The sequence below is a fragment of the Geotrypetes seraphini genome, chromosome 2, assembly GCF_902459505.1.
Source record: "Geotrypetes seraphini chromosome 2, aGeoSer1.1, whole genome shotgun sequence".
Taxonomy (NCBI): domain Eukaryota; kingdom Metazoa; phylum Chordata; class Amphibia; order Gymnophiona; family Dermophiidae; genus Geotrypetes; species Geotrypetes seraphini.
This window is the reverse complement of record NC_047085.1, coordinates 143,809,393-143,835,298: the sequence shown is the minus strand read 5'-3', so window position 1 is coordinate 143,835,298 and position 25,906 is coordinate 143,809,393. Positions and strand designations below refer to the sequence as shown.

Sequence of the window (25,906 nt, the reverse complement as noted above, 5' to 3'; positions counted from 1 at the left end):
CTTATCTTTTCACTAGTTTTTATTCTTTAATTTATTTAGGCCTACATTTTGATTAAAATGTGTAATCGGGATTAATCACACGATTAAAGGTATGTTATTTAGGCCCTCATTTACTAAGCCATGGTAGAGATTTCTACCACGGCCTGAGGCACTAAGGGGTAAATTCTCTATTAGTACGTCTAACATAGGCGTGCTTTAGACGTCCGGGAAACGCAAGTGTCAATCAAATGGTACTTAGGCGTGCGGTAGACGTCCCTACAACCTCTTCGCGCAAAATAGACGCAGGTTTCTGAAACGTCATTAAGACGTCTCCAATGGACCCGTGATAGACGTGGGTACGGTTTTTTGTTGTTGTTGTTTGTTTTTTTTTAAATTATACTTTATTTATACTCTTTATTATCACTCATTCAGCATTGTAAGTATAGGATGATGAAAAAGATAACTAAAACACAGTATACCATTTTGTAAACTATATATTAGTTGATCTAGCAATATCAGTGAGGTAGGGAATGGCAGACAGAGAACACTGCTGTATTGTATCTTTTTCCTCTAGTATATCAGATTTGTACAGTTTACCATTAATACAAGGAAAAAAAAATATGTTATGCTTCAAAGGAGAACTAGATGAAACGTACCGAGTGGGTGTTGAACTTACATTATCAGTATGGAAGGTGGGAACCGGTAGATGTATGCTACACAGAAAGCTGTACAGAAATGTCATTCTCACCTCCTATTAGAAGTGGAAAGGATAGGACTTTGAACACCATATAAACTTCGTTTAAGTTCCACAAAGACTGGCAGGAAAGGCACCCTAAGCAGTGTTCCCGCTAAGCTGCGCTGACGTGCGCGGGCGCACAAAATATTACCTCGCAGCGCACAAGTTTATCGTCACAGCGCACACAGTGTAGAGCACAGTTCTTCAACCGCCGGTCCGCAAAAAAATCTTGCCGGTCCACGAAGGATTCGGTCCCCGCCGCAACGAAAGGCCGGCGTCAGCTGACTTGCAACTTCCTGTTGCAGTCGCGGTGCCTGGACTCCTGCCTTCGCCGGGACTCCTGCCTTCCACCGCGTTTGCCTCCTGCCTTGTCTCCGCACCTCCAGACCAGCAGCGGCAGCTCTGTATATTTTTAACTTCGGCACAGAGCTGCCCCTAATCAATAGTTTAGCGCGGTTTCATGAGGCAGCTTCGGGGCCTTTGCTATGCCGGCCCGCTTCGATGATGCGATGTGGGCCGGCCTAGCAAAGGCCCCGAAGCTGCTTCATGAAACCGCGCTAAACTATTGATTAGGGGCAGCTCTGTGCCGAAGTTAAAAATATACAGAGCTGCCGCTGCTGGTCTGGATTCTTGGCCCACTGAAGGAGGGCAAAGAGCAGCTGTCCTGAAGGTTTCCCTTCCTCTCGCCTTTGCAGGTCCCTTTTTTCCACCTTTTTTTTTTTTCTTCTTCTTCAAACGGCAACGGGCCCCAGCATCGACATCAATCAAGTAAGTTCCACTGTTCCTTGCAAGCGGTTCTGCTCGGCCAAAGCTTCCCCTCTGACATGAGCCACCTCAGGGGAAAGAAAGTGACCCGCAAAGGTAAGGGGAAGGGGGCAGATAATGGAAGTTGGAGGGGGGGAGAGAGAAGGAGCAGATGATGGAATGGAGGAGATGAGAGAGAGAAGGGGACAGATGATGGAAGTGAGAAGAAGGGAGAGAGAGCAGAAGGCAGATGGATGTCAGTTGAGAGGGGAGAGCAGAAGCTGAATGGAAGTGGGGAAAGAACACATACTGGATGGAAGGAGATAAATAAAGGGGGAAGAAAATAGTAAGATAATGGAGGGGTGAGGGAAAGGGGTGACAAGCTTTCCCCACTCCCTTTGCAGCAAGGGAAGGAATGAGAGAGAGAGAGGAAGACATTGCACATGGGGGGTGGAGTAGAGAGGAAGAAATGCTGTGCAGTGGTGGGGAGAAAAAAAAGAGTGCACTTTGTGTAGTTTAATTTTGTGATTACCATTGTGTATTATTAATAAGATTATATTGTATGTCTATGAAAAATGAATGGAAGAAATGGTGTATACAATTAGTGCTATTATTATGGGGGTGAGGTCAAGGGAGGAGCTTGGACAGGTCTGGGTAGGGGTCTAAGGTGCAGCTTTTGGGCCTCCCAAACAAAAAAGCGTTCCGCTGCCTATGTATACTGTGTTCTTCAGTGGAGTCTGGCTGGTACTTGACAACAGTTTGGGGCCAGATACTAATCGGGTTAAATAGGGAGGATAGCTCTACCAGCATTGGATCCTTGTATCTAAACAGTTAAGACAGGTTAAATGATTAGTAAAATAGCCCTACCATCTGCAATGAAACCTACTCATGCTTGAAATAGAATAGTTAATATCACCTGGCCGAAAAGAGACAGGGCTGAAGTTTATGTGGCTGAGAATACATATCAGTTTCATAAGCAAATCCCATGTGTTCTTTATGCCTTAGAGAGTTTCCCTTTGTAAATTTTCCTGTTACACTATACGGACTAGAGTATGTCCCCATGAACCTACAAATCTTAAATTCAGTTCCATAACTGGCCTGGAACTTAAGCTGGCCTGATGCCTTGACAACATATTTATTTGGCTCATAACTTGCTGGCGCCCGATATTTTTAGCTCACAGTGAAAAAAGTTTGCTCACAACACCCGCCCGCTTAGAGGGAACACTGACCCTAAGTCATCCAATAAGCTTTCTCTCGATTTCCCAGAGACATTATTTCAGAGAGGATAGTTTAGAAGTGATATCTTGCTCGAAAGAACACTCTCCTGGTCTTAAAACACTGCAACAATCAGCTCATTCTTCAGAACAAAGGTAAATCCCATAACTTATACTGGCCCAACTTAGAAACAGAATCAAAACACAGATTAGACCTGAATGTGGCTTCTAGTTCACAGGAAGAGGAAGTAGCAAGCAGCACAATGCTGATCTCATTGTGACATCATCAAGGTGCACCTGGAAGGTAGATATGCCACAAGTAAAAGACAAGCCGGGAGTTGAACTCACAACCTACAGATGATCGATATAGTGCTTTTACTCACTGACCTACACCTGTGTCTCTGGTTCCCCTGTCATAGCATACCTTAGTGATGTGCTAAGGGAAAAGGAGTTTAGCAATAATGTCATAGTAGGCTGAGACAAAAGAGTGGTAGCTCAATGGTTAAAAGCGCTGCTTTCACTGAGCCCCAAACCCATATTCCCAAGTGTGCTTGAATGCATGTGAGGTGGAGCTCCATTTTTCTCACACGCTAATCTTCATTCTAAGCACTGTACTAATGGATATATGACTGTAAGTAATCTGTTCCGTTTAGGCGTCATACCCGGAAAAGTGGTGTTTTTTTGCCCTTACCGATCAGTGTCATTTGTGCTGCAATTCTTTAATACATATTTGATATTTGTTTTCTACTTGAAAACCTTCCAAATCTTTAGGCATTCCTTTGCTTAAACTTATTTGAGTTCATCCTGATATGATAGCTTATGAGCATAGACAGCTCAGTCAAGTATGATATGAAAGGGTGGTGAGATGGACCTAAGTAGAAGCAGCTGTAGCTCTATGTGTTAGGAGCCAGCCTGTGCTCCTAACATCCAGAGGTTGTGAGTTCTACACCCAGCACATCTTTTAATTGTGGCATACTACTTTGAAGGTGCAGATTGATGAGGTCAGTTTTGTGCAACTGAAGACCTCCATTTTGCAATAAGGGAAGCTGAATGTTAAGGTGTGTATCTGTTTATTCTCTTTTTAAGTGCTGATAATGTGTGCTGATTTTTCTTTGCTTTCAAAAGAGAGCCGATTGCAGTGCTGTTTGTTGAGAAAAAAAAGGGGGTTGTAAAAGCCATGTGTAAATTATATTATTGTTCGGGCAGAAATGTGGTTTGTTATCCATGCAATATAATGTGTTCCATTGACATTATATTTATTAGGACAGAGAAAAGATGAAAATTACCTATTCAAACTCACTATTGGAATTATTGATGAAAAACACAGCGAACGTCTGCCTCGCGTCTAACAAAGAGCCGCAATTACGAAAGTTGAAACGGCATTGAAATCCAAGTTAGACCAGGGTTTCTTACGTCTACATAATACACGATATTTAGACGCAAGCGTTCGCTCAGGTAGCGCCTATCTAGCGTCCCTATTTGGCACGCCCATGGAACGCCCACGTCCAGAGCTGGAGACTGCACTATGCTTTCTGTAGACGTCAGTCCGTCAACTACCTCTTAGGGACGTCTATGTGTCGTTTATTTCCCAATTAACATTAATTAAGACCCTTAACTACGTAATTATTCACTTACATCGGACGTCCAAAGCACGCCTAAGTTAAACGCAGTAATAGAGAATTTACTCCTAAGTGCTCCGACACTGTTCCGACTCTCATAGGAATTCTATGAGCATCACAGCAGCGTCAGAGCATTTAGCACTCCAGGCCATGGTAGAAACCTCTACCACAGCATAGCAAAAAGGGTGGGGGTTTATTTATTTTTGATCCCACTGCAGCTTCCATGTGACTCTGGGCTAGGGTTACCAGATTTTCCTTTGGGAAAACCCGGACTCGAGGCCACATCCCCAGGACCACCCAGTTCACCCTCAGTTACAATCTGTTCTGCCTCCCAGCCCTGCCACCGGATGGCATCTGCACATGCGCTGACGCCCCTTCCTGACGTGATTATGTCAGGAAACTTTTCAAAACCCGGACAAAGTGCTAGAAGAAGTAGGGAGCTGTCCAGAAGAAGGTAAGCACCTATGGGAGGGGGGGTGCGAACCTAGGATACAGAATGGAGGGAGGGAGAGAGAGGGCCATGTTTGGACATGGAGGAGGGGCGTTGGGATTTGGGAAGGAGGAAGAGGGCCGCGTTGGGACACCAAAGAATTAACGAGGACCTACGTTCGTAAGTGCGTGTCTGACATAAGTCTGATGTTCGTAAAACAGGGACTGCCTGTAGTCCAAACAGAAGAACATTTAGGAGAAAGAAACCCCTTTTTTCCAACAACAGTCTCAACTTGCTTCAGCTCAGCTGCCACACTCCAAATACAGGACAGTCACCTTTAAAAAAGCAGGTTCAGTCTTGGATTAGAGGCTCACCTCTCTAGTGTTTTTCTGGATGGGTTCTCAGCTAGCTTTCTCACTCCAGTCCTCCCCAGGGCTTGAAAGCAACCACTGCTATGGAAGGTTTGTCTCCTTGTGGATCCTTGCACTCTGGGACCTCTTCCCTGAATGATTCTCCTCTGTGGCAGATATACACATTCCTGCTGAGTCCCGCCCTCTGACTCAGCAGGGTTACCTTGTTAAAATAGCTCAGCACTGAGCTGTAAAGCCAAGTGAGGTCTGGGACGTGTAGTCTGCTCAGTCTTGGGCTAGCAGCCCCTACTGTATGGAGGTGGAATGGTAGCATTAGTAGGAGATAAGCCCTTACTCTTTCACAGGGGCCTAGATTTGCATATCAAAGTTTGGAGACACTCCAGAGATGCACATATAAATTACTTGGCTAAAAAGCCAAGTAACATCAATAACTGGGTACTAACAATCAATTATTGAAATTAATTGGCATAAAAAATGTATGTACACATCTAGCTTCACACAATTCCTTAAGGCATGGCACCTAATTCTTTCAGACACAACTTCAAAGAGCCCAAAGCTGCCACATCACTGCTTCAGGGGAACAACTGGTTTCATTTTCACAAACATTGTGGGGGAGGGGGTTATTTTTGTAACTTAAATTTAGGTGCCAAAAACTGGGCACTGAACTAGTATTCTATAATTGCAGAGTTGCGCACCAAATCTATTATTATTTTTGCTGTAAACCGCTTTGAAGTGTTAAGGTATAGCGCAGGAGTACCCACACTTTCTTGGCTTGCGAGCTACTTTTAAAATGACCAAGTCAAAATGATCTACCCACAATAAAAAAAATTTTAAAACACAAAGCACACTGTATGCAGAGAAAATATTAATTATCATTTATATTCGGAGGGGGGTTCAAAGAGGTCAAAGCAGATGACTTTAAAATATGCAATGTCACCTCAGTAACAACTATACAAAAACAAACAAATATATCCCCTTCCATTTTACTAAACAGCAATAGCAGTTTTTAGCAAAGGGAGCTGCGCTTAATGCCCCGCGCTGGTCCTGATGCTCATAGGCTCCCTGCGCTAAAAACTGCTATCGCAGTTTAGTAAAAGGAGGCCATAGTGCAAAATATAGACAGCAGATATAAATTCGGACACATTTTGATCACTAAATTTAAAATAAAATCATTTTTCCTACTATTGCTGTCTGGTGATTTCATGAGTCTCTGGTTGCACTTCTTTCTTCTGACTGTAAATCCAATATTTATTTATTTCTGCCTTTCTTTCTTTCTGCCTCCAGATCTCATTCCATTCCCCACCAACATCTCTCTGTCCCTCTATGAGTCCAACTTTTTCTTCCTCTCTTCCTGCCCCCTCCCCTTTCTTTCTTTCTCAATCTCTGCCCCCTTTCTTTCTCTCTTCCTGCCCCTCCCCTCCCCTTTCTTTCTTTTTTTTTTTTTACTTTTATTTTAACAAGATTTATTGAATTTTTTCAATGGCAAATACACCAGATAGCCAAATCCCCAGCCCAAAACATAAACAGTCATACTGGTACTCTTCAATTGAAGGCAATATTATCCAACCCAAAATTTTCCCCCTCCCTTTCTTTCTTTCTCCCTGCCCCCCCCCTTTCTTTCTTTCTCTCTCCTCCTTGCCCCCCATTTCTTTCTATCTGTCTGTCTTTCTTTCGCTCTCCCTGGCCCCCTTTCTTTCTTTCTTTCTGTCTCTTCCTCTCTCCCTGTCCCTCCCCCCAAGCTACCGCCGCCAATTTCTCCTTGCTTCCCCGAAGCCAGGCCAGGCGCGTAGAAGCGCTGAGCTCGCAGCCTTCCCCACTAACGTCAATTCTGACATTGAAGAGGAAGTTCCGTGCCAGCCAGGCAGCAATTGGCTGGCCCAGAACTTCCTCTCCGAAGTCAGAATTGACATTGGGGGAAAGGATGTGGGCCCGGTGCTTGTACACACCTGGCCTGGCCTGGCGTTGGGGAAGCAGGGAGGGCAGAACACAAAGGGAACGCGAGTCTATTGCAGAGTCCAGGATGGGCTCCGTGATCGACTCGCGTTGCCTTTGCGATCTACTAGTCGATCACAATCGACCTTTTGGGCACCCCTGGTATAGTGGTATATAAAAATAAAGTTATTATTATTATTATAGAATTACATTATATTAGAGATTTTTATTTTGCCATTACCTTGCAGTTCAAGGCGGATTACAAAAGATTTATGGTAGGTCTGTTGTAGAATACTAGCATTAATCTGTAGCCAAGTACCATACTTTAGGTGCAACCACTTATGCTGTCTATGGCTGTCATTAATGATGGTGCCTTAAAGCAGCAGTTGGACACATGAATGGAGGACTGGAGTTTGACATTTCGGAGTCATGTGCTAGGAATGATTAGGAAAATATTCTTCAAATTGAGACTGATGAGTGCTCTTCGACAATTTCTCTCAGGCAGTTTGTTTAAGACCATGCTTCAAACTGTAGTTTTGTCCTGCTTTGATTATTGCAACCTTGTGTTTTTGGGAACGCCAGCCTTGACGTTATCTGCTTAAATTCGGTTGTGCGGACGCTCTTTAGACTGAGTAAGTGGGAACATGTGTCAGAATGCTATATTAAATTATACTGGCTGAAATTAGATTACCAGATACGTTATAAGTTGGTAGTTATGGTATGCTTGTGTGTACGTGGGCTAGCACTGAGGCATCTGGTGGATAGTATTCTGCCATATGTTCCCCTTCCAAATCTCCGTCTGTGAAATGTGGTAATTTGTTTGTTCTGCCTGTTAAACACTTGGGTTTGCAGGTGTTGAGGGCAGGTATGTGTTCGTGTAGAAGCCCACAAGCAAGGAATAAGATCCCTCTATACATCTGGGAGCAGGAAAATTTAGTAATTTTAAGAAATTACTGAAAAAGTATTTGTTTTGTAAGATGAAGTATGGGAATTGAAGCTTTAATATATTTGTAGGTGCTGGTCGCTGAAATGTTTGGTTTGTTGGATTCCTTAATTGTATGTGATGTGATAATATTATGTATGTACGTTTTGGAACCCGCTATAAAGCGGGAATATAAATCAATAAATTATAAACTATGGGGCTCATAATTGAAAGAGAAAAACGTCCAAAAACCGGCCTAATTCAGCACTTGGACGAACATTGTTAAAATACGTCCAAGTGCTGATAATAAAAACGGGTTTTGGACTATTTATAAACGACCTAGGCCTTCATAGTGCCGCTGAACAATCATAGCTAAATGGGGCATTTCAGGAGGAGTGGCAAGGGCAGGAGTTGGGTGGGACGTGGGCAGGCTTAGACTTAGTCGTACTGCAGTGTTACCGAAAGTTATAGAGCACAGCATAGACGGAACTTGGACGTTGTGACTTAGATCATTTAAAACATGGTCTAAGTCACAAAAACCCACCTAAAGTGACCAGATAAGCACTGCAAACACATAATACAGACCCCCACATACTAACCCAGTGATCACAGACCCCCCACCCACATAAAAATATTAATCACAACATGAAAATTGTGCCTCCAGAACATCATCACTTGGCAGCCTGGCATAGGAAAGCCTAGTCGTGCTGCACAGAGGCATCTGAAGCCGTTTTGGGGGTGGGTTAGGGATCCATGGAGAGGAGGACCCATGCCCATAAGCCCCTGTAATCACTGCATTGATATTGAAACATGGCATTCCTCTATACACCCCCAAACCCTTTTGTACTGGCATATAGGTGGCTCCTGCAGCCATAAGGGCTATTGGGGTGGTAGATAAGTGGGTCTAGGGGATTCTGGAGGTGGTTTCGGGGGCTCACCATGAGCTATAAGAGAGCTGTAGTGAGATGAAGACATCGCACCCTTTTTGTGAAGTTCATGTCTGGTTGTCTAGTCCATCACTTTGTAGACCCCTCCTACGTCCAAAAGGTCTGTTTCTAGGTGTTTTTGCTTTGAAAAATTTAAAAGCACATTAAAAAGCCACCTATACAAAGATGCATTCGAGTCATAAACAGGATAACTCTTTTATCAACAATCTCAGGTTCAAATACTTAAATCTAACTAGATCTATATATAGGTCACAACTTCTCCTTTTCAATTTTAGACCTAGCTTTATTTGTAAAACATTTTCAATTACCCTCCTGATGTTGTTTTTCCTTAAATGTTTTTCTACTTTCTTTAACAATTGTAGTTCACTCCTCTTTCCCTATGTATCACTAATTAATTGTGTACATCAATTGTATGTTTACTTGTATAAATTGTTTCATTTTGTCCTCCCAAAAAAAACAAAAAACTTTTATTGTTATATGCATTGAAAATATTTGATATTGCGTTTATATCAAAATTTTAATAAACTTGAAACTTGGACGAAAATGTGGTATAAAGATGGATGATTTAGCAGCTTGGACGATCAGATTGGCAGGACGTATAGTTAGACAGTTTTCGAAACGGAAAATAATTTGGATGTATTTCTCGAAAATGTGTCCTAAGCTGTTTTTTTACTTTGGATGACTTGGACGAAAATGGACTTAGATGTTCCTTTTTATTATGCCCCTCCATGAATGCAACTATTCTATAAAGTGCATGCAAGAATAGCTGGAATGCCCCTAACATTTTGCATTAGCACATGAAAGAGATAGGCATGCTATTTGGAGAACAGATACCTAAGTTTGCTCCCAATAGCAAGTTAGTGTCAATTAGTGTTTGTTAATGCCAATTATTGGAATTTATCACCACTTATTTGCCAAATTAGTGCCCAATTAGTTAAATATATAATGCATATGTACCTGGTGCTGTTCTATAATTGTGCACCCAATTGTATGTCTCAGTTTGGGAGCAATTTATAGAATTTGAGAGAATGTGTTCCAAACACCTACTTTTATGCCCATATAAGAGGGGCTGCTGAAAAGTTCTCAGCCAAACCAACAAAGTCAGGGCAGTCTCCATCGAGGGCTATACATGTGGAGGGGCATAAGTCCATTTTTGTCTAACTCACAAGTCATCCAAAGTAAAAAAAACAGCCTAAGACACATTTTGGAAAATCATCTAATTATACGTCCTGCAGATCTGATCGTCCAAGTCGCTAAATCGTCCATCTTTATACCACATTTTCGTCCAACTTTTCGTCCAAGTCAAAAATGCCTAGAACAAGCCCTGTTGGACGTGGCAGGGGTCTACAAAGTGATGGACTGAACACCCAGACATGCCACCTAAATAGTGGGGTACCAAAAAGGGCACTGTTGTGAACTTCACAAAAAGGGTGCCATGCTCTCTTATAGGTCATGGTGAGCCCCCCAAATCACCTCCAGAATCCCCTAGACCCGCTTATCTACCACCCTAATAACCCTTATGGCTGCAGGAGCCACTTATATGCCAGTAAAAAAGGGTTTTGGGGGTGTATAGGGGAGTGCACATGTTTAAGTAACAATGCAGTGAATTCAGGGGCTTATGGGCATAGGTCCTCCTCTCCATGAGTCCCTAACCCACCCCCAAGACGGCTTAAGCCGCCTCTGTGCTGGACGACTAGGCTTTCCTATGCCAGGCTGCCAGGTGATGATGGTCTGGAGGCTGAATTTTAAAGGTGTGATTATGATTTTTATGGGGTTCGGGGGGGGGGTCGCTGATCACTGGGGTAGTGTGTGTGGGTCTGTATTATGTGTTTGCAGTGCTTATCTGGTCACTTTAGGTGGGTTTTTGTGACTTAGACCATGTTTTAAATGGTCTAAGTCACAACGCCCAAGTTCCGTCGATCCTGGGCTGTATAACTTTCGATTATACATGCTATACGACTAAGTCTAAGCCGGTCCACGTCCCATCCAACTCCCGCCCTTGACACTCCTCCTGAAATGCCCCATTTAACTTTGGTCGTTCAGCGGTACTATGAAAGCCTAGGTCGTTTAGAAATACGTCCAAAACCCGTTTTTATTATCGGCACTTGGACGTATTTGGACAATGTTCATCCAAGTGCCGACTTAGGCCAGTTTGTAGACGTTTTTCTCTTTCGATCATGAGCCCCTTAGTCTAGTGATTTTCCACTTTTTTTGTTCCGTCAAAAAAATACACAATGAAAAAAGTAGAAAATTGCTGGACTATATAGCCCTCGATGGAGAACTTTACAGCAGCCTCACATACCTTCAGGCAATTTTAAAATTGCTTACTTGAACAAGTAACACACCGTACTATATATTGCAGTTGCTTATAAAATCACTCCCTTAAGGGCTGATGTTCAAAACCATTTGGGTAGATGCAAAGTTTGTAGGTGCTTTTACCTGCAGTCTGCATCAGTTTGCAAAGGGAAATTATGAGTACATTTTCCCTTTGAAAAATTGCCTAGGAAAAAAAAAAAACCCCACAGAGATCCCGAGATACTTTTCCCCTGCAAAACAATGCACATCATTTTGAAAATGTAAAACTAAGCTTACGCCTCCTTTCCCTTTACCCAGTGAATGTCCTAAAAAACTGAAAATGTCTTGAAGCAATTTTAATACTATTTACTGTCATGATCCTTTGATTTCAAAACCTCCACCGAGCCCACTGTGTCTCAGGAATCTCAACTCCAGCTATCCCTAGCTTCTGCCCACATTTTAGACTTCAGAAGAGTCATAGGATAATTGAAGGTAATGTTGATAAACTGGGTTCTTACAACCTAAGCAACCTTTTGATCAAAAAGGGAAGATTTCAAATTCCACATTTTAGGAAATATATGGCAATGCATACAGTATAAATTTTACCAAGTTAGTTTCATAATTTCCTATTTTGACAGATGATCAAGCTGGACAGAAAGCTGTAAACACCAACAGTGAATTTACAAGCTTCAGATCCGATATCCTTGCTCTTCGCCAGCAACTTCGTGAAATCAATGAGAAAACTTCCAGAAATAAAGTTACACTGGAGAAATTACAGGAAACTGGAGATCTCCTAGAAGCCAAGCAGAATGATATGAAAGGCATATTAGATAACAACTCCTATATGATCAATGGTATCAATCAGACCTTACAAGCATACAATGGTTATGTCACCAGCCTCCAGCAAGACACAAGCAACCTACAATCAGATTTACAAAGTCAACTGCAGTCTCACAATGTGGCCATCATGAATCTTAACAACCTGAACCTGACACAGATTCAGCAGAGGAATTTTATCAGTAATCTGCAGAGGTCAGTGGATGATACAAGCCAGGCTATCCAGAGAATCAAGAATGACTTTCAGAGTCTGCAACAGACTGCCTTTCAAGCCCGAAAAGACACTGAATGGCTCAAGGATAAAGTGCAGAACTTGCAAATATTAGCCACCAACAACTCAGCTTTGGCTAAAACCAACAATGAGACTCTTGAGGAGCTGAACAGTCAACTTAGCTCCCTTGGCCCTCAGATGGATAATGTCACTGTGATTGTGCAAAATAACGAACAAACCCTTAAAGAACTCCAGGAATATTCGAGAGACAATGAAAACAAAACTTCTGCTAAGTTCAGTCAGTTAGAGAATCGTTTTCAACGCTTTGAGACAGATATTGTCAATATTATTAGCAACATCAGCTACACTGCACTGCACCTGCGGACACTTACCAGCAATCTCAATGAGGTCAGAACAGTCTGTACAGACACCTTGAGCAAGCACACGGATGAACTGATTACATTAAACAATTCACTGGCCAGTGTGAATTTGGATACCACATCCCTCAGGATGCAGCAGGATGTAATGAGGTCACGATTAGATAATGAAGTTGCCAATTTGTCAATGATCATGGAAGAAATGAAGGTGGTAGATTCAAGGCATGGACAGCTCATCAAGAACTTCACTATATTACAAGGTAAGCAGAACTTTGGATGAGTGGGGTCTGTGGATGGGAGGCATAGAAGTCAACATTTCAAAATGGTTGGGAGTTGCCAAACACAATACAAATCACCCACCGCACCTGAATGTACCTTGCCTTCAGCTACAACTGAAGAAGGCATGAGCAAAAAACTTAATAAAATAAAAAGGTAAATGAGATTGTTCAATATTGGGCAGTGGCGTGTGATGAGGGCTTTCAGGGGGATTCATTGAATCTACCAAAATTTATAGGACGATAAATGGCTGAATAATTAACCACTACATACTCTATATATTTACTGGAACCCCTCTCCCAAACCCATCCAGCAGGGACAGAAAGCGAAAACCCAAACAAAAGTGGAGAAAAAACATCAGTGGCTTCTATCTCACCAACCTCTGCCTGGGCTGGTAGCCAGGAGGTAGACTGTGGCTTCCTGATTCTCTGGGCTTGCAATCTGTGGCTGGCTCTGGCTTGCTGGGTCTGGAGCAGGTGTGTACTTTGAGGCTGGCCGTCAAACTGCTTCTGGAGCTGGCTCTCCTGCTTTGAGAAAACTACTCCCTTTTCTTTCACTGCAGGAAGCTGATTAGTCCTCCCTGCAGGTGTGTTAGGGTAGCCTACTCTCAGAGAGCTTCCCACCTGGCTTAAACCAATTTGAGCCTGATTGGGAGTGGCTTGTATTCCAGCCCTGCTCTTTCCTTTCCCTGGCTCTATGCCTGCTGGGAAATGTAGTCTTTCTTATAACTGGCTTAGGTAAAGCTAAACCAGATATGCCTGCTTTAGGCAGGGCTTTAGGAGGTTTCATTGCTGGAAGGCTTGGCTTGAAAGTATTCCTAGGAGCTGCTTTAGGACTCTCCTTAGCAGGTTTAGGAATACTTTCAAGGGTTTTAACCCCATTTCCCTTTTCTAGCAAGGCTTCCTCACTAGGCACGAGGCAGCCCTTTGACACCATCTAATAAATTTAATACTTCTAAAAAATTTTTAGTTGTTTCCTATCTTTTTTAGTTCTATCACCTTTCTTACTTGTAGAATCCCAACGAGGTTCCAAAACCAAATTAAAATCCCCTCCCACCAATAATAATCCTTCTTGATATCCCCACCTCTGCTTTCTTTTTCTGCTTCTTATTAAAAGCCCAAATTCGCATCAGATAATCTTTAAAATGAATCATCCTTTCTCTCGTCTTTTCTAATGTGTTTCTTGTACATAACAAATATCATAATTCAACCTTTTCATCTCTTTTAAAAACAATTGGCGTTTTTTGAGGTATATTAAGTCCATTCACATTTAAACTTCCCAACCTTATCTTACTTCCATTCATTCTTTCAATGACCTTTTCATTTTATTCTCTTCAACTTTCTTATTCTTACAAATCTTACAATTTTTTTCCCAGGCCTCCTTAATTCCCCAACCCCTCGCCTCCACCCAATCCCATCCACCCTCCCCTCCCCCCCCCTTCCCCTTTCTCCCTTCCAGCCCTTCCTCCAAGACTTCTTGTGATTCTCTCACCCACCTCAATGTAACTTATCAAACTTCAAACTTCTCCCCCTCCCTCTCAACATTCACACATCCCAATTGCCCCCTTCATAACCATATCCAATCACATTCATTACTTCTCAAGTAGAGAACTTATCATCAACTTATTTTCAGTTAATTACTTGTATCATAATCATTAGTCCTGCATCAATCTGACCATCAAGCAGAGGCCAAAACGCCCTTTGATTCTTGTCCCGGTTCCAATTGTTGTTCCTCCTGTTGCCTTTTCTTAGATCTAACAATAGTCTCCTGCCAGCGATACTTTTCCAGTTTTTGTAATGCTGTTGAACCAGTAGCCGGCCCAGATAATTCCATCAGGCCCTCTTTACATAAATAATCCTCTGCTTCAGTCACAGTAACAACTTTCTTGTGAGTGCCATTAATTATTATCAGAAGGCCAAATGGAAACAACCATTTATAACGCAAGTTCTTCTGTTTCAAAATTGTAAGAATTGGGTGAAATTCCCTCCTTTTTTGTAAAGTAATAGCAGATAAGTCCTGAAATATCTCAATGTTGCAAGTCTGCCAGGTTACCGTACCCAATTCTCTGGCCTTATGTATCAGTCGCTCTTTGTCCACAAAATTATGCAGGCATACAATTATATCCCGAGGCTTTTCAGACATTCTGGAACCTGCCATCCTGTGAGCCCTGTCTATTTTCACTGTGGCTAGGGAAGATTCTTCTGCACTCTCAGATGTTAACATAAAAGTAAATATTTCCTGCGCCACTTTCGCAGCGTCTTTATATATCTCAGTGTCAGGGACTCCACATAAATGCAAATTCTGCCACCGAGATGTATTCTCCAAATCTTCTATACGATTCACACAGTCTTTCAATTGTTTTTGGGTGTCCCCCACCTGGCCACCTATTGTCTTCAACATTATATCTTACTCACCAACTCGCCACTCGGTTTCCTTCACTCATCCCAGTAGGTCTACCAAATCTTGCCTTATTTCTTTTACAGTGTCTTTAATTTTCCCCTTCACCACAGCCACTTTGCTCTTTATTTCCAGGGCCCACTGCTGAAGTTCTTCTTTTATGGCCAAAACCGCTGGGTCTCCATGTCTCCTCCAGGGCAGAACCGTTCGTTCTATCTCCTTCTCTGATGCACTCTCTCCCAAGTCACATGGTGTCTTATGGGCAGCTCCCAGTCCACGCCGGAGGCCACCTTTCTCCTGCCCTCCATCCCGAGGGCGACTCTCCTCGGGTTTTTTTTTTGCCAGCATCTTTTCTCCCAGATTTCCAGAGAATCTTCAGAAACTGCCTTCTTTTCTTTCTTTTTTATCTCTTAAGCTTTGCATAGAGGGGAGTTCGGAGTCGCTGAGGTCAGCGCTCCCTCCTCAACCCATCTTCAAGGTTAGTGACATTACCGGAAGTCCACTACTGAATTTTTATGTGTCTTCTGCAAAACGTCTAAACTCAGATATAGATGTCATATCAAAAATTCCTCTATATGGCTGTGACCTGGCTCTAACCTTTCCAAGTCCCTATTGCTTATAGAATGTTCTAGTTATCCTGCTTCTGAATAGCATGGTCAGGCAAGGTCAATAACTGAACTGTAACAGTTCAGACATGTCATTTCCAGTATGTGCTGTGCATAAACTTACAATCTTTTTATTTCAGGTTAGTTAGTTTCCACTCTTTGTAACACAGAAAGCCTACAAACAATTTTTCAGATGTAGCTGTTGATATGCTAAATGCCATGTTTTGGTTCAAAGTACTTGAATATTTTCATCTCCTTTTTGTTGATTGCTAATATTTGCTATGCTTGTTTCAGGTCCTCCTGGTCCACGGGGCCCTAAAGGTGATCGGGGACTCACAGGGCCCATGGGAGCCCCTGGAGGGAGGGGATCGAAAGGAGAACAAGGAGAAACAGGACCTCAAGGAGTGGCAGGTGAAAAAGGCCTCCCTGGACCAGCTGGACCATCAGGAGAAAAGGGAGGGAAAGGTTCAAGAGGATATCCTGGAAACAAGGGTCAAAGAGGGTCTCCTGGAAAATCTGGTGAACCAGGACCTAAAGGAGAGCCAGGAGCACCAGGTCCACTGGGAAATAGTGGACCACCAGGACCACAGGGACCACTTGGTCCACAAGGACTACCTGGGCTACCTGGACTTCCTGGAGCTAAAGGATTCATTGGCCCGACTGGATTGCCTGGACCTCCAGGTCCCTCTGGACGACCAGGTCCACCAGGTCCACCAGGCCAACCAGGCCCTGGAACTCCTCTAGCACTAAAAAGTGAAATAGCAGCAACATCTCCTACTGAACTTGAGACTACTGGTAAGTCAAACTGTGAAAATAATTTTAGGCATGATGTTTCATGAATCTGATTATATTTCATTCAAAATAACAGGGAATAACCTAACTCTTTAATCTCTCCACTTTAGTTCCTCTCTCATCTTTCTTCCTGTAAACCGTGCCGAGCTCCGCATTCGTGGAGATGGTGCGGTATATAAACCCAAGGTTTAGTTTAGTTTAGTTTAGAATAAACTAGTGGAATTCAGCACTTCCCATTTGGGTGGTTTAACTATTTCAAAAGCAATAAATTAATGAACTAACAGAGACCAACATTAAGGACTAGGGACCAGGATATTACCTTTCCACTAACTGTGCTCTGTGAAGGTTAATTCTACAACTGAACACCTCCATTTAGGCACCCAAGGACATGCAGTAGGAGCCTATGTTAGAATGACATCTGGGCACCAAGATTATGTTATAGAATACTAGCATAACCCAGTTTCGACACACCTGACATTTACATACCCACGGTTAAACTTCCATAGACCTGGTGAAACTGAAGCTTGTAAATGGAACAAAAATGCACATAACTTACAGTATTCTATAAATGATGTGCTTAAATGGGAGCCCTGCTCATTTCCCACCCAAGCTCCTCCATGCATTTAATATACCCCTGGTTGGCCCAAAAGGCATCACAGTGGGTTCCATAAAAAAGCAAGTTACATAAAATCATATAATAACATTCTTAATCAAAACACAACAGGATACATTAAAAAAAAAAAATAGATGAGAGGACCTAGGTTAAGAGCCAAAATACTGTAAAAACAGATATACTGTACCTTAATAACTTTCTTTTTTTATATATAAACCTTTATTAGTTTCGAAAACAAAGATAAAGTGCAATAGAACATATGAACAAATGATACAATAATCAGCACTTATATCTAACAAATAATAATATAATTACATATCACCCCCTTCCCCCCACCCCCATCCTCCCTGGATGTGTGTAAAATTCATTCAGAAATCAGAGGCTTATACTAGAGATCAATTCTTTATAAACTTTGCTAATGGACCCCAAATCTCTTTAATTTTTGCTATAGTGGCCCAATTGTTCCGAGTGCATTCGCTCATATTTATAAACTTGGCATAGGGTTTCCTACCAAAAGATATAATTTAATTCAGTAATGGAGCTGATATTCCGGTTTTGAGGCAGATCATTCCAAAGTTTGGGACCCTTGAGGCAAAAAAACAGAGCAGTGTCAAGCTTTAAGAAATATTTCTGACAGAGGGGACACATAGGAGGTTGGTGTTGGCTGAATGAACGGCACGCAAGGAGGTGTAGCAAATGATAAGTTTGCTGAAGTACAGAAGTGTGGTCATAAGTCTTGAGTTGAAAACCATGACAAGCAGTTTATAAGTGATGCATGCTGATAGAGAGAGAGCCAATGTTCCAGTTTAAGAAGAGGTGTCACTTGATCGAAGCAGTGAGCAGAGTGTAAAAACTTAACATCAGTAGATTGAATTAATTGTAATCTTTTAAGCGAATATAAAAGGAGATTGGCATATAGGGAATTACAGTAGTCTATTCTTGAAATTACCAGAGGATGTACTAAAGGACATAGAAGTTCTGGATGCAGAAAAGGATGAATAGCACACATCCAATTGAGCATGAAAATCAAGATAATAATAATAATAACAGTTTATATACCGCAGTACCGTGAAGTTCTATGCGGTTTACAATGATTAAAAATGCTACAAATTGAATAGAACTAACAAAGTTAAAAACTAGTGACTAACAGCTCTAGGGATCAGTTATTGTGGGAAAGATTGTACAAATCAGCTATCTAAGTACTTCAGGAACAGATATGTTTTTAGGTGTCTCCTAAATTCCCCGTAAGTATTAGTAAGCATAAGTAATTGTTCCAGATCTTTACCCCATAATGCTGCCTGATATGAGAAAAGATGTTGATGATGTCTTTTAGATTTACAGCCTCTAACCGGTGGAGAAACAAAATTCAAGTGTGAGCTTCTCTTATGTTTATTGGTTGAGAAAGAGAAAAGGTCAGTTAAGTATTTAGGGGCTAAGCCGAATAGTGCCATAAAGCAAAAACATCCAGACTTAAATTTCACATGTGCCTCCATCGGCAACCAATGCAGGAGTTGGTAGGAAGGAGTTACATGATCAAACTTCTTCAACCCAAAAATCAGCCTGACCGCCGCATTTAGCACCAGTTGTAATCGTTGCATATTCTTCTGGGAAATTGCCAGATAGGCGATATTACAGTAATCAAGTTGGCTAGTATAAGGGATTGCACCAAAATTCTAAATGATGAAGCATCAAAATATGCTCTAATGGACCGAAGCCTCCAGAGAGGAATGCGCTCTCGAGAGAGGTGGTGGAGAGTAAAACTGTGACTGAGTTCAAAGAAGCGTGGGATGAACACAGAAGATTTAGAATCAGAAAATAATATTAAATATTGAACTAGGCCAGTACTGGGCAGACTTGCACGGTCTGTGTCTGTGTATGGCCGTTTGGTGAAGGATGGGCTGGGGAGGGCTTCAATGGCTGGGAGGGTGTAGATGGGCTGGAGTAAGTCTTAACAGAGATTTCGGCAGTTGGAACCCAAGCACAGTACCGGGTAAAGCTTTGGATTCTTGCCCAGAAATAGCTAAGAAGAAAAAAATAAAATAAAAAAAAATGTAAATTGAATCAGGTTGGGCAGACTGGATGGACCATTCGGGTCTTTATCTGCCGTCATCTACTATGTTACTATGTTAGAGTAAAAAATACCTTTTCTAACCAAAGAGTTCACCTGGTCTTTCATGGTTAGGCCCTGGTCCAGTATTATACCCAAAACCTTCATAGTAGATTGAATAGGGTAACTAAGTTTATTGATGCACAGTGATGTTTTAGTATCAAGCGGGTGTGACGAAGCTACAAAGAATTTTGTTTTTTCTGAATTAAGCTTCAGTCTAAATTCTGTCATCCATTGTTCCATCAAATTTAGTACTTCTGTTGCCTTAGGAGTAACTTCAGAGAGAGAGGTAGCTAATGGGATAATGATCGTAAAGTCATCTGTGTAACTAAATAATTTTATCCCCAGCTGGATCAATTGCCCACCTAATGATGACATGTAAACATTGAAAAGCAATGGGGATAATGGTGACCCCTGCGGAATGCCAGATGGATTACTCCAGGTATCGGAGAGATTGTGATTAAAACATACTTGATAGGTGTGGGACATAAGGAAACCTCGGAACCATTTTAACACCTCTCCTCTGATACCAATTGCATCTAAACATTGTAACAATTTCCCATGGTCCACTAAGTTAAAGGCAGAACTCACATCAAATTGCATTATCAGGGCATTAATGCCCCTACTAAACAAGAAACGTAAATTATCCAAGATGGCCGCAATTACTGTCTCAGTGCTAAACAAAGGTCTGAAACCAGATTGAGTTTCATGTAAAAGAGAGAACTGATCAAGATATTCCATCAATTGGGTATGTACCAATCCTTCCATGATTTTTACAAAATATGGAAATGGATGCTACTGGTCTATAGTTGGTTACTAATGCTAATGATTCTTTACGATTTTTTGGAATTGGGGTTAGTATAATGTGAGCATTATTAATAAGGAATTTACCATTTTTTTAATTATCGGTCAAATAATTAAACAAAATTAGATTAAAGTCTAATGGAGCTGCTTTCATAATTTCTGGGGGACAGGAGTCCAAAATGCAGTATGATTTAGTGTACTTGTTATATAATTTGATATAATTATTCCATTCTAAATCTTGAAATGAATTCCAAATCATATCCGCTGGTATTTCATTTCCTTGTATGTTAACTGTTTGATGTTCATATATGTCATTTGTCGAGCAATTATTTCTTAAGTTTTTAAATTTTGAATCAAAATGCTGTGCTAAATCATTTGCTGAAGGTAGCTTAATATTATGCATGAATTGAGTGTAGCATGTGGTGTCAAATAAATTCGTAACCAAGTTGAACAGTTCTTTTGTACTGATTCCTTTCGAGCTAAGATTGGATGAATCAATTCTGGATGAGTAAAATGCTTTACGTTTTTCTTTTATCAATTGTTTGTAGATTTTTATGTTAGATCTCCAGCTGTTCCGGTCTGACAATTTTCCCATTTTTTTCCAGATCCTTTCCAATCGTATTACTAATTGTTTCATTTTTTAAAGTTCAGTGTCAAACCATTTATTATATTTATTTGAGCAGCTTTTACTATTTCGTATAGGGGCAATTTTATCCTAAAATGGATGTGCTTGTTCTCATCCAGTGATCCCAAATATCAACCCTTCTCCTATCTCCGCTCGTAATTCGTATTGTGACCAATATTCCTCTGGATTCATATAACCCCTTGTGAGATGTTCTTTTTTTATCCTTGGTTGTGTTTTAGATTTTAAATGAGTCCAAATTAAATTAAAATAATAAGTAAAATGATCAGACCAGATATCATGACACCAAGTCCTATCAGATAGAGAGATAGAAGGATCTAAAATCTCCTTTGTGGATATAGCTACCATATCGAAATGATGGCCTTTTTCATGTGTTTGCGTGGGTAAAGGGAGATTATAGTTAAGCAAAGATAAAAAGTTTAAAAAATCTTTCGCATCTGGATTGTCCTCTTCATCTAAATGTAAGTTTATGTCTCCTGCAATAATATTATATGAAGGAGTAATTGAATTATGGAGAACAAATTTGCGGAAGTCCTCTCTAGCTTTTGTCCAGCTTTTCGGTGGGACATAAAATAATATGCAAGAAAGGGATTCTTCTAGTTCTTTATTGCTAATTTTACAGGCTAATATTTCTAACTGACTGATCATTTTGGAATCCAGTAGTTCAAATTCAAATCCTTCCTTAAAAACAACTGCTAATCCTCCCCCCCCCTCTTCTGCCATCACAATTTAGTATGTGAATTTTAAAATTATCTGGTAGAAGGTCATTTATTATTGGATCCTCTTCAGACAATAGCCATGTTTCTGTTAGAAAAAGACAGGCTATTTGCTTGCTGATGATCCAATCTTTGATTAACAAAGCTTTATTCCTTACAGATCTAGTATTAAGATATGCACAAGGAACAGAAGTGGATGTGATAGGTCTTGTAGATGTGGTGGTTCTGATAGGTTTTACTTCCCTTCCCAGATAACAGAGCCAATTTGTGGTTTAAAGGTTAATTTTTGAGTCAAAGATTACACCTAAAATATATACTGATTCAGAGAAGCATAAAGAGTGGGAGTCAATGGAAGGGGGACTGGAATCAAGTTCGTGGACAAAGGGAAACAGATACATTCACATTTGTCTGGGCTAAGGGCTAAGAGGTTAGCCCTGAGCCAGAGTGAAACCTTGCTCAAACAGAAATTGAGAGTGTTGATGGAATGTGTTACATCTATGATACAACAAAAAAAATCTGTATGTCATCTGCATAACAGAAGGGTAAGCAACCATTGTCTTGGATTAAAGTTAGTAAAGGGGTGAGAAAGATATTAAACAATAATGGTGTCAAAATTGATCCCTGTGAGAACCCTCCCCCCCCCCCCAACACAGGGGATTCTCTGCAGTCATCTGATCATTTGAAGTGATCTGACATGTCCTGTCAGACAAATAGCCTTTAAACCAGATCAGAACTGTGCTGGAAATCCAGGTGCTATTAAGCCATTAAAGAAGGAGTGGTCAGCTACATCAAAGGTTGAAGTAAGATCCATGGACACAAGCACTACTATGTAAGAAGAGTCGAGAGATGCACGGAGAGGATGATAAAGAGATAATAGAAGGGTTTCAGTGCTATGTTAGTGATGAAAACCAGCTTGGAATAGGTGGAGGATATTCATATTCTCTATGTGCTAACTGTTGAAAAACAATTTTTTCCAGGATTTTTGAAAAGAACAGTAGATTTGATACTGGTCAGAAACTAGATGAAAGAGATTGATGTAAATGAAGTTTTTTGAGGAGAGGACATACCAGTGCGTGCTTCTAGAGTGTAGGAACAATACCATCTTGAATACCGTGATGAATAATTGGAAAGAGAAGTGGAGCTAATTGTACAGCTAATTTCTTTCATGTATAGCATTTGTATACTATTTAAGTTATCCACACAAATAGGGAAGAAAAAATACTTATACCAGCTATATAAGGAGCTACATAAGATCACAAAAACTAAAGAGGCACATTAATTTGTTTTTTTTTTTGTTTTTTTTAAGGGCTCCTTTTACGAAGGTGTATTAGGGCGCTAAAATGCCGCACGCGCTAGCCGCTACCACCTCCTCTTGAGCAGGCGGTAGTTTTTCAGCTAGCGTGCGCTATAGCGCGCGCTATAGCGCGCTCTAATCCGGTCCGTGCGTTAGTGACAAGAGTTGTCTTAAAAATTTTTGGATATTTAATGTGCCTCGTCAGCTTTTGTGATCTTACTATTTCAGTTAGACACACCAGTACAGAGTAGTTCTTAGGTGCCCTGCTGGTGAACGCACATTTATGCACAAAAATGCTAGTATTTCATACATTTACCCCTGCATAGGGTAGGTAAAAGTGGACACCTCATTTTTAGGATTGCCCTTCACATGTGTTTTTTATACCTTATATGAATGGAATATGGATTTTCCAGTATAAGTACACTGAAACTAAGAAATCTTATGTAACAGCTTCATATCTGAAAAGAATATATCTGTTTTCTAAAGATTAAATTTATGACTATGTACAACGTTTACAATAATAACAATTGAATGAATAGGCTCTCTGTGACACTTCCCTCCTTTTTAGTACTCCCTCTCAATTTCAGTCCAGTTCTCCAGGCAACACATCTTTTGTAAGGCCGATATTCAGAAAAAAGCAAGCTCCTAAATTTAAACACATAAATTAAAGAGCGGGAAATACTGGAGAGATGAAAAAAAACAGTCTGCTCAACCAACTCGAGAAGCAATAAATCCTGCTAGCGAAAACTTAATACAATCATGCTGAGACTGATTGAGCAGACTGTTTTTTTCATCTTGATTGAGCACACTGGTTTTTTTCGTCTCTCCAGTATTTCCCACTCCTGATGAAGATTCCGAAACGGGGCTCTGTCGAGTGGAGATAGAGTGGGACATGAACCTCAGAGGATCCAGCTAAGCTGAACTGCATTTTAGCTGTTCGATTTCAAAAATGTGACTTTTTGCAATATTTTATTATTGGATTTTTCATAGTTACATTGAAGTTTGACTTTTGGGGCTTTAAAGCACCTTCACAGTTCCCCCCCCCCCCCCCCTTTTTGAATGCACACTTGCACTTTATATTTATTTGCATTACATTTCTTGAAATTTGGGGATGCTATGATGTACGGGGCAGTGTTTATTTAGACCTTTGGTTCAGTGCTAGTCATCTATAAACATTTGCCTGGGGCTAATTATGAATCGAAGGGTTGACTGAGCCCATACTGAAACCCTGTTATTATTATTATTAATAAATTTTTGTAGCATTTGAGGTGCTGGCATTATTCTTATCGGGGCAAAAGCCTTTACCAATTGTTTTGGATTAGATTACAGTTTAGGATGCCATGGATACAGATAAGGGGAATGGTTAATCACTGGCTAGGTTGGTGGGCAGTGGGAAACGGGGTTATGGATTGAAAACTATATCAAAAAGATAGATTTTCAGTCTGCTTTTAAATATGGGAAGGGAAGGGGTATGGTGGACAAACTGGGGTAGTTTATTCCAGGCATAGGGGGCAGCTAGATGAAAGGAATGAAGTCTGGAATTGGCAGTGGAGAAGAAGGGTACAGCTAAGAGCAGCTGATCTGAGGAACAGAGTTTTCTGGGAGGTGTATAAGGAGAAAGAAGAGAGGAGAGACATTGAGGGGCAGCAGAATGAACACACTTAGTAAAACACATTTAGCCAAACTTAGGAGCCTAAAGGGTTGCTGTTCGATGGCACCTACCCTTATAGGAGTGGTTTCTACCCAGATAAGTGCCATGTGATGGAGTCAGTCAGTAATTTTCAGCAGCATTCTCTTTTACAGAAAGGGTGGTAGATGCATGGAATAGTCTTCCAGTAGAGATGGTGGAGACAAAGACTGTGTCTGAATTCAAGAAAGTGTGGCACTGGCACATGGGTTCTCTTAGGGAAAGGAAGAGATAGTGGATGCTATGAATGGGCAGACGGGATGTCCTTTACCTGCCATCATGTTTCTATGGTTAATGTCACAGAAAATTAACACTGACTACCCTATGCTATCCAGATGGTGCCAGGGCAGTCTGGGGGTGGAGCTGAATGTTATTTGGCTAGCAATAATATCTGATCTGCTAACTGAGTATTTATCCAGATAAAGTTATGACAGCAAAAAAAAAATCTGTCCTAATTTTATTCAGGTGGCTATCTAGGTGCCAGACTGAATATCGCTGGTACCGGGAAAATTGCCAGTAGACACTATATCTGCATACTCACCACTGGTATCCAGGTATGGCCCAGCACTGAAAGATTTCTTCTAAACTCAACAATCAGTCCAAAATAAATTAATACACACTTTAATCAGGGAAAACACACAATTCCTCTAGTATTTCCCACTGTCATCTTCTTTCCATATGACTTTTCATTATGTGAGCTTCCCATTGTTCCCCAGTAGTTCCTCTCTTCTGGTCCACAGAAAACACCAGAATGTACTTTCCTACTTTATATATCTTTGGTTCCAAATACGATATATACCTGAATATAAGCCCATCTTAGTATAAGCCAAAATAACAGCTTTCCCCCCGTTTTAGGGAGAAGATGTTAACTTGAGTATAAGCCAGGGAGACTTCTATTTAAATATCGTATTTCTTTCCCATCTGGTATGCTTTTGTCAACCTCATGTGACTGGCATTTCTTTCCCTCCAACAGTAACCAACACTTCTACCTTCCCCTGTGGTTATAGCCATAATCTCACTCTCCTATGCCTCCCACCCCCATGGTGATGGAATCCCTATCCCTTCATAATGACCAGCATTGCCTCTGTTACCTTCTCCCAGCTGCTGTAGACAGAAACTCAAGGCCCCAGTCCAGCATAGTTTCTGACCACAGCAGCCACCAGAGGGTAACAGCGGCAATGCTGGTCACTGTGGGGAAAGAGGGAGAGTTCAAGGCTCTATGAGGATGTGGGGGAGGGGGGTATCTTGCCGTTCTCAAGCTGAGACAATGAAGTGGGAAAGCCTCCCAGAAATTATTTTCCTTTTTCTTCTTTATTAATTATTTCTTGATATCGTGGCTCATATTTCTGATCATTTAT

At 41.2% G+C, this 25,906-nt stretch overlaps 1 protein-coding gene across 1 annotated transcript in view; it reads left to right on the top strand.

Annotated features, from left to right (window-relative positions):
* The window catches only part of COLEC12 (collectin subfamily member 12), a 303,430-nt gene that overhangs the window by 261,351 nt on the left and 16,173 nt on the right, over positions 1 to 25,906 (top strand). The window contains exons 5-6 of the mRNA XM_033935217.1: positions 11,828 to 12,874; positions 16,187 to 16,687. Coding sequence (XP_033791108.1) covers positions 11,828 to 12,874; positions 16,187 to 16,687 — 1,548 coding nt within the window. The remainder of the gene's footprint in view (positions 1 to 11,827; positions 12,875 to 16,186; positions 16,688 to 25,906) is intronic.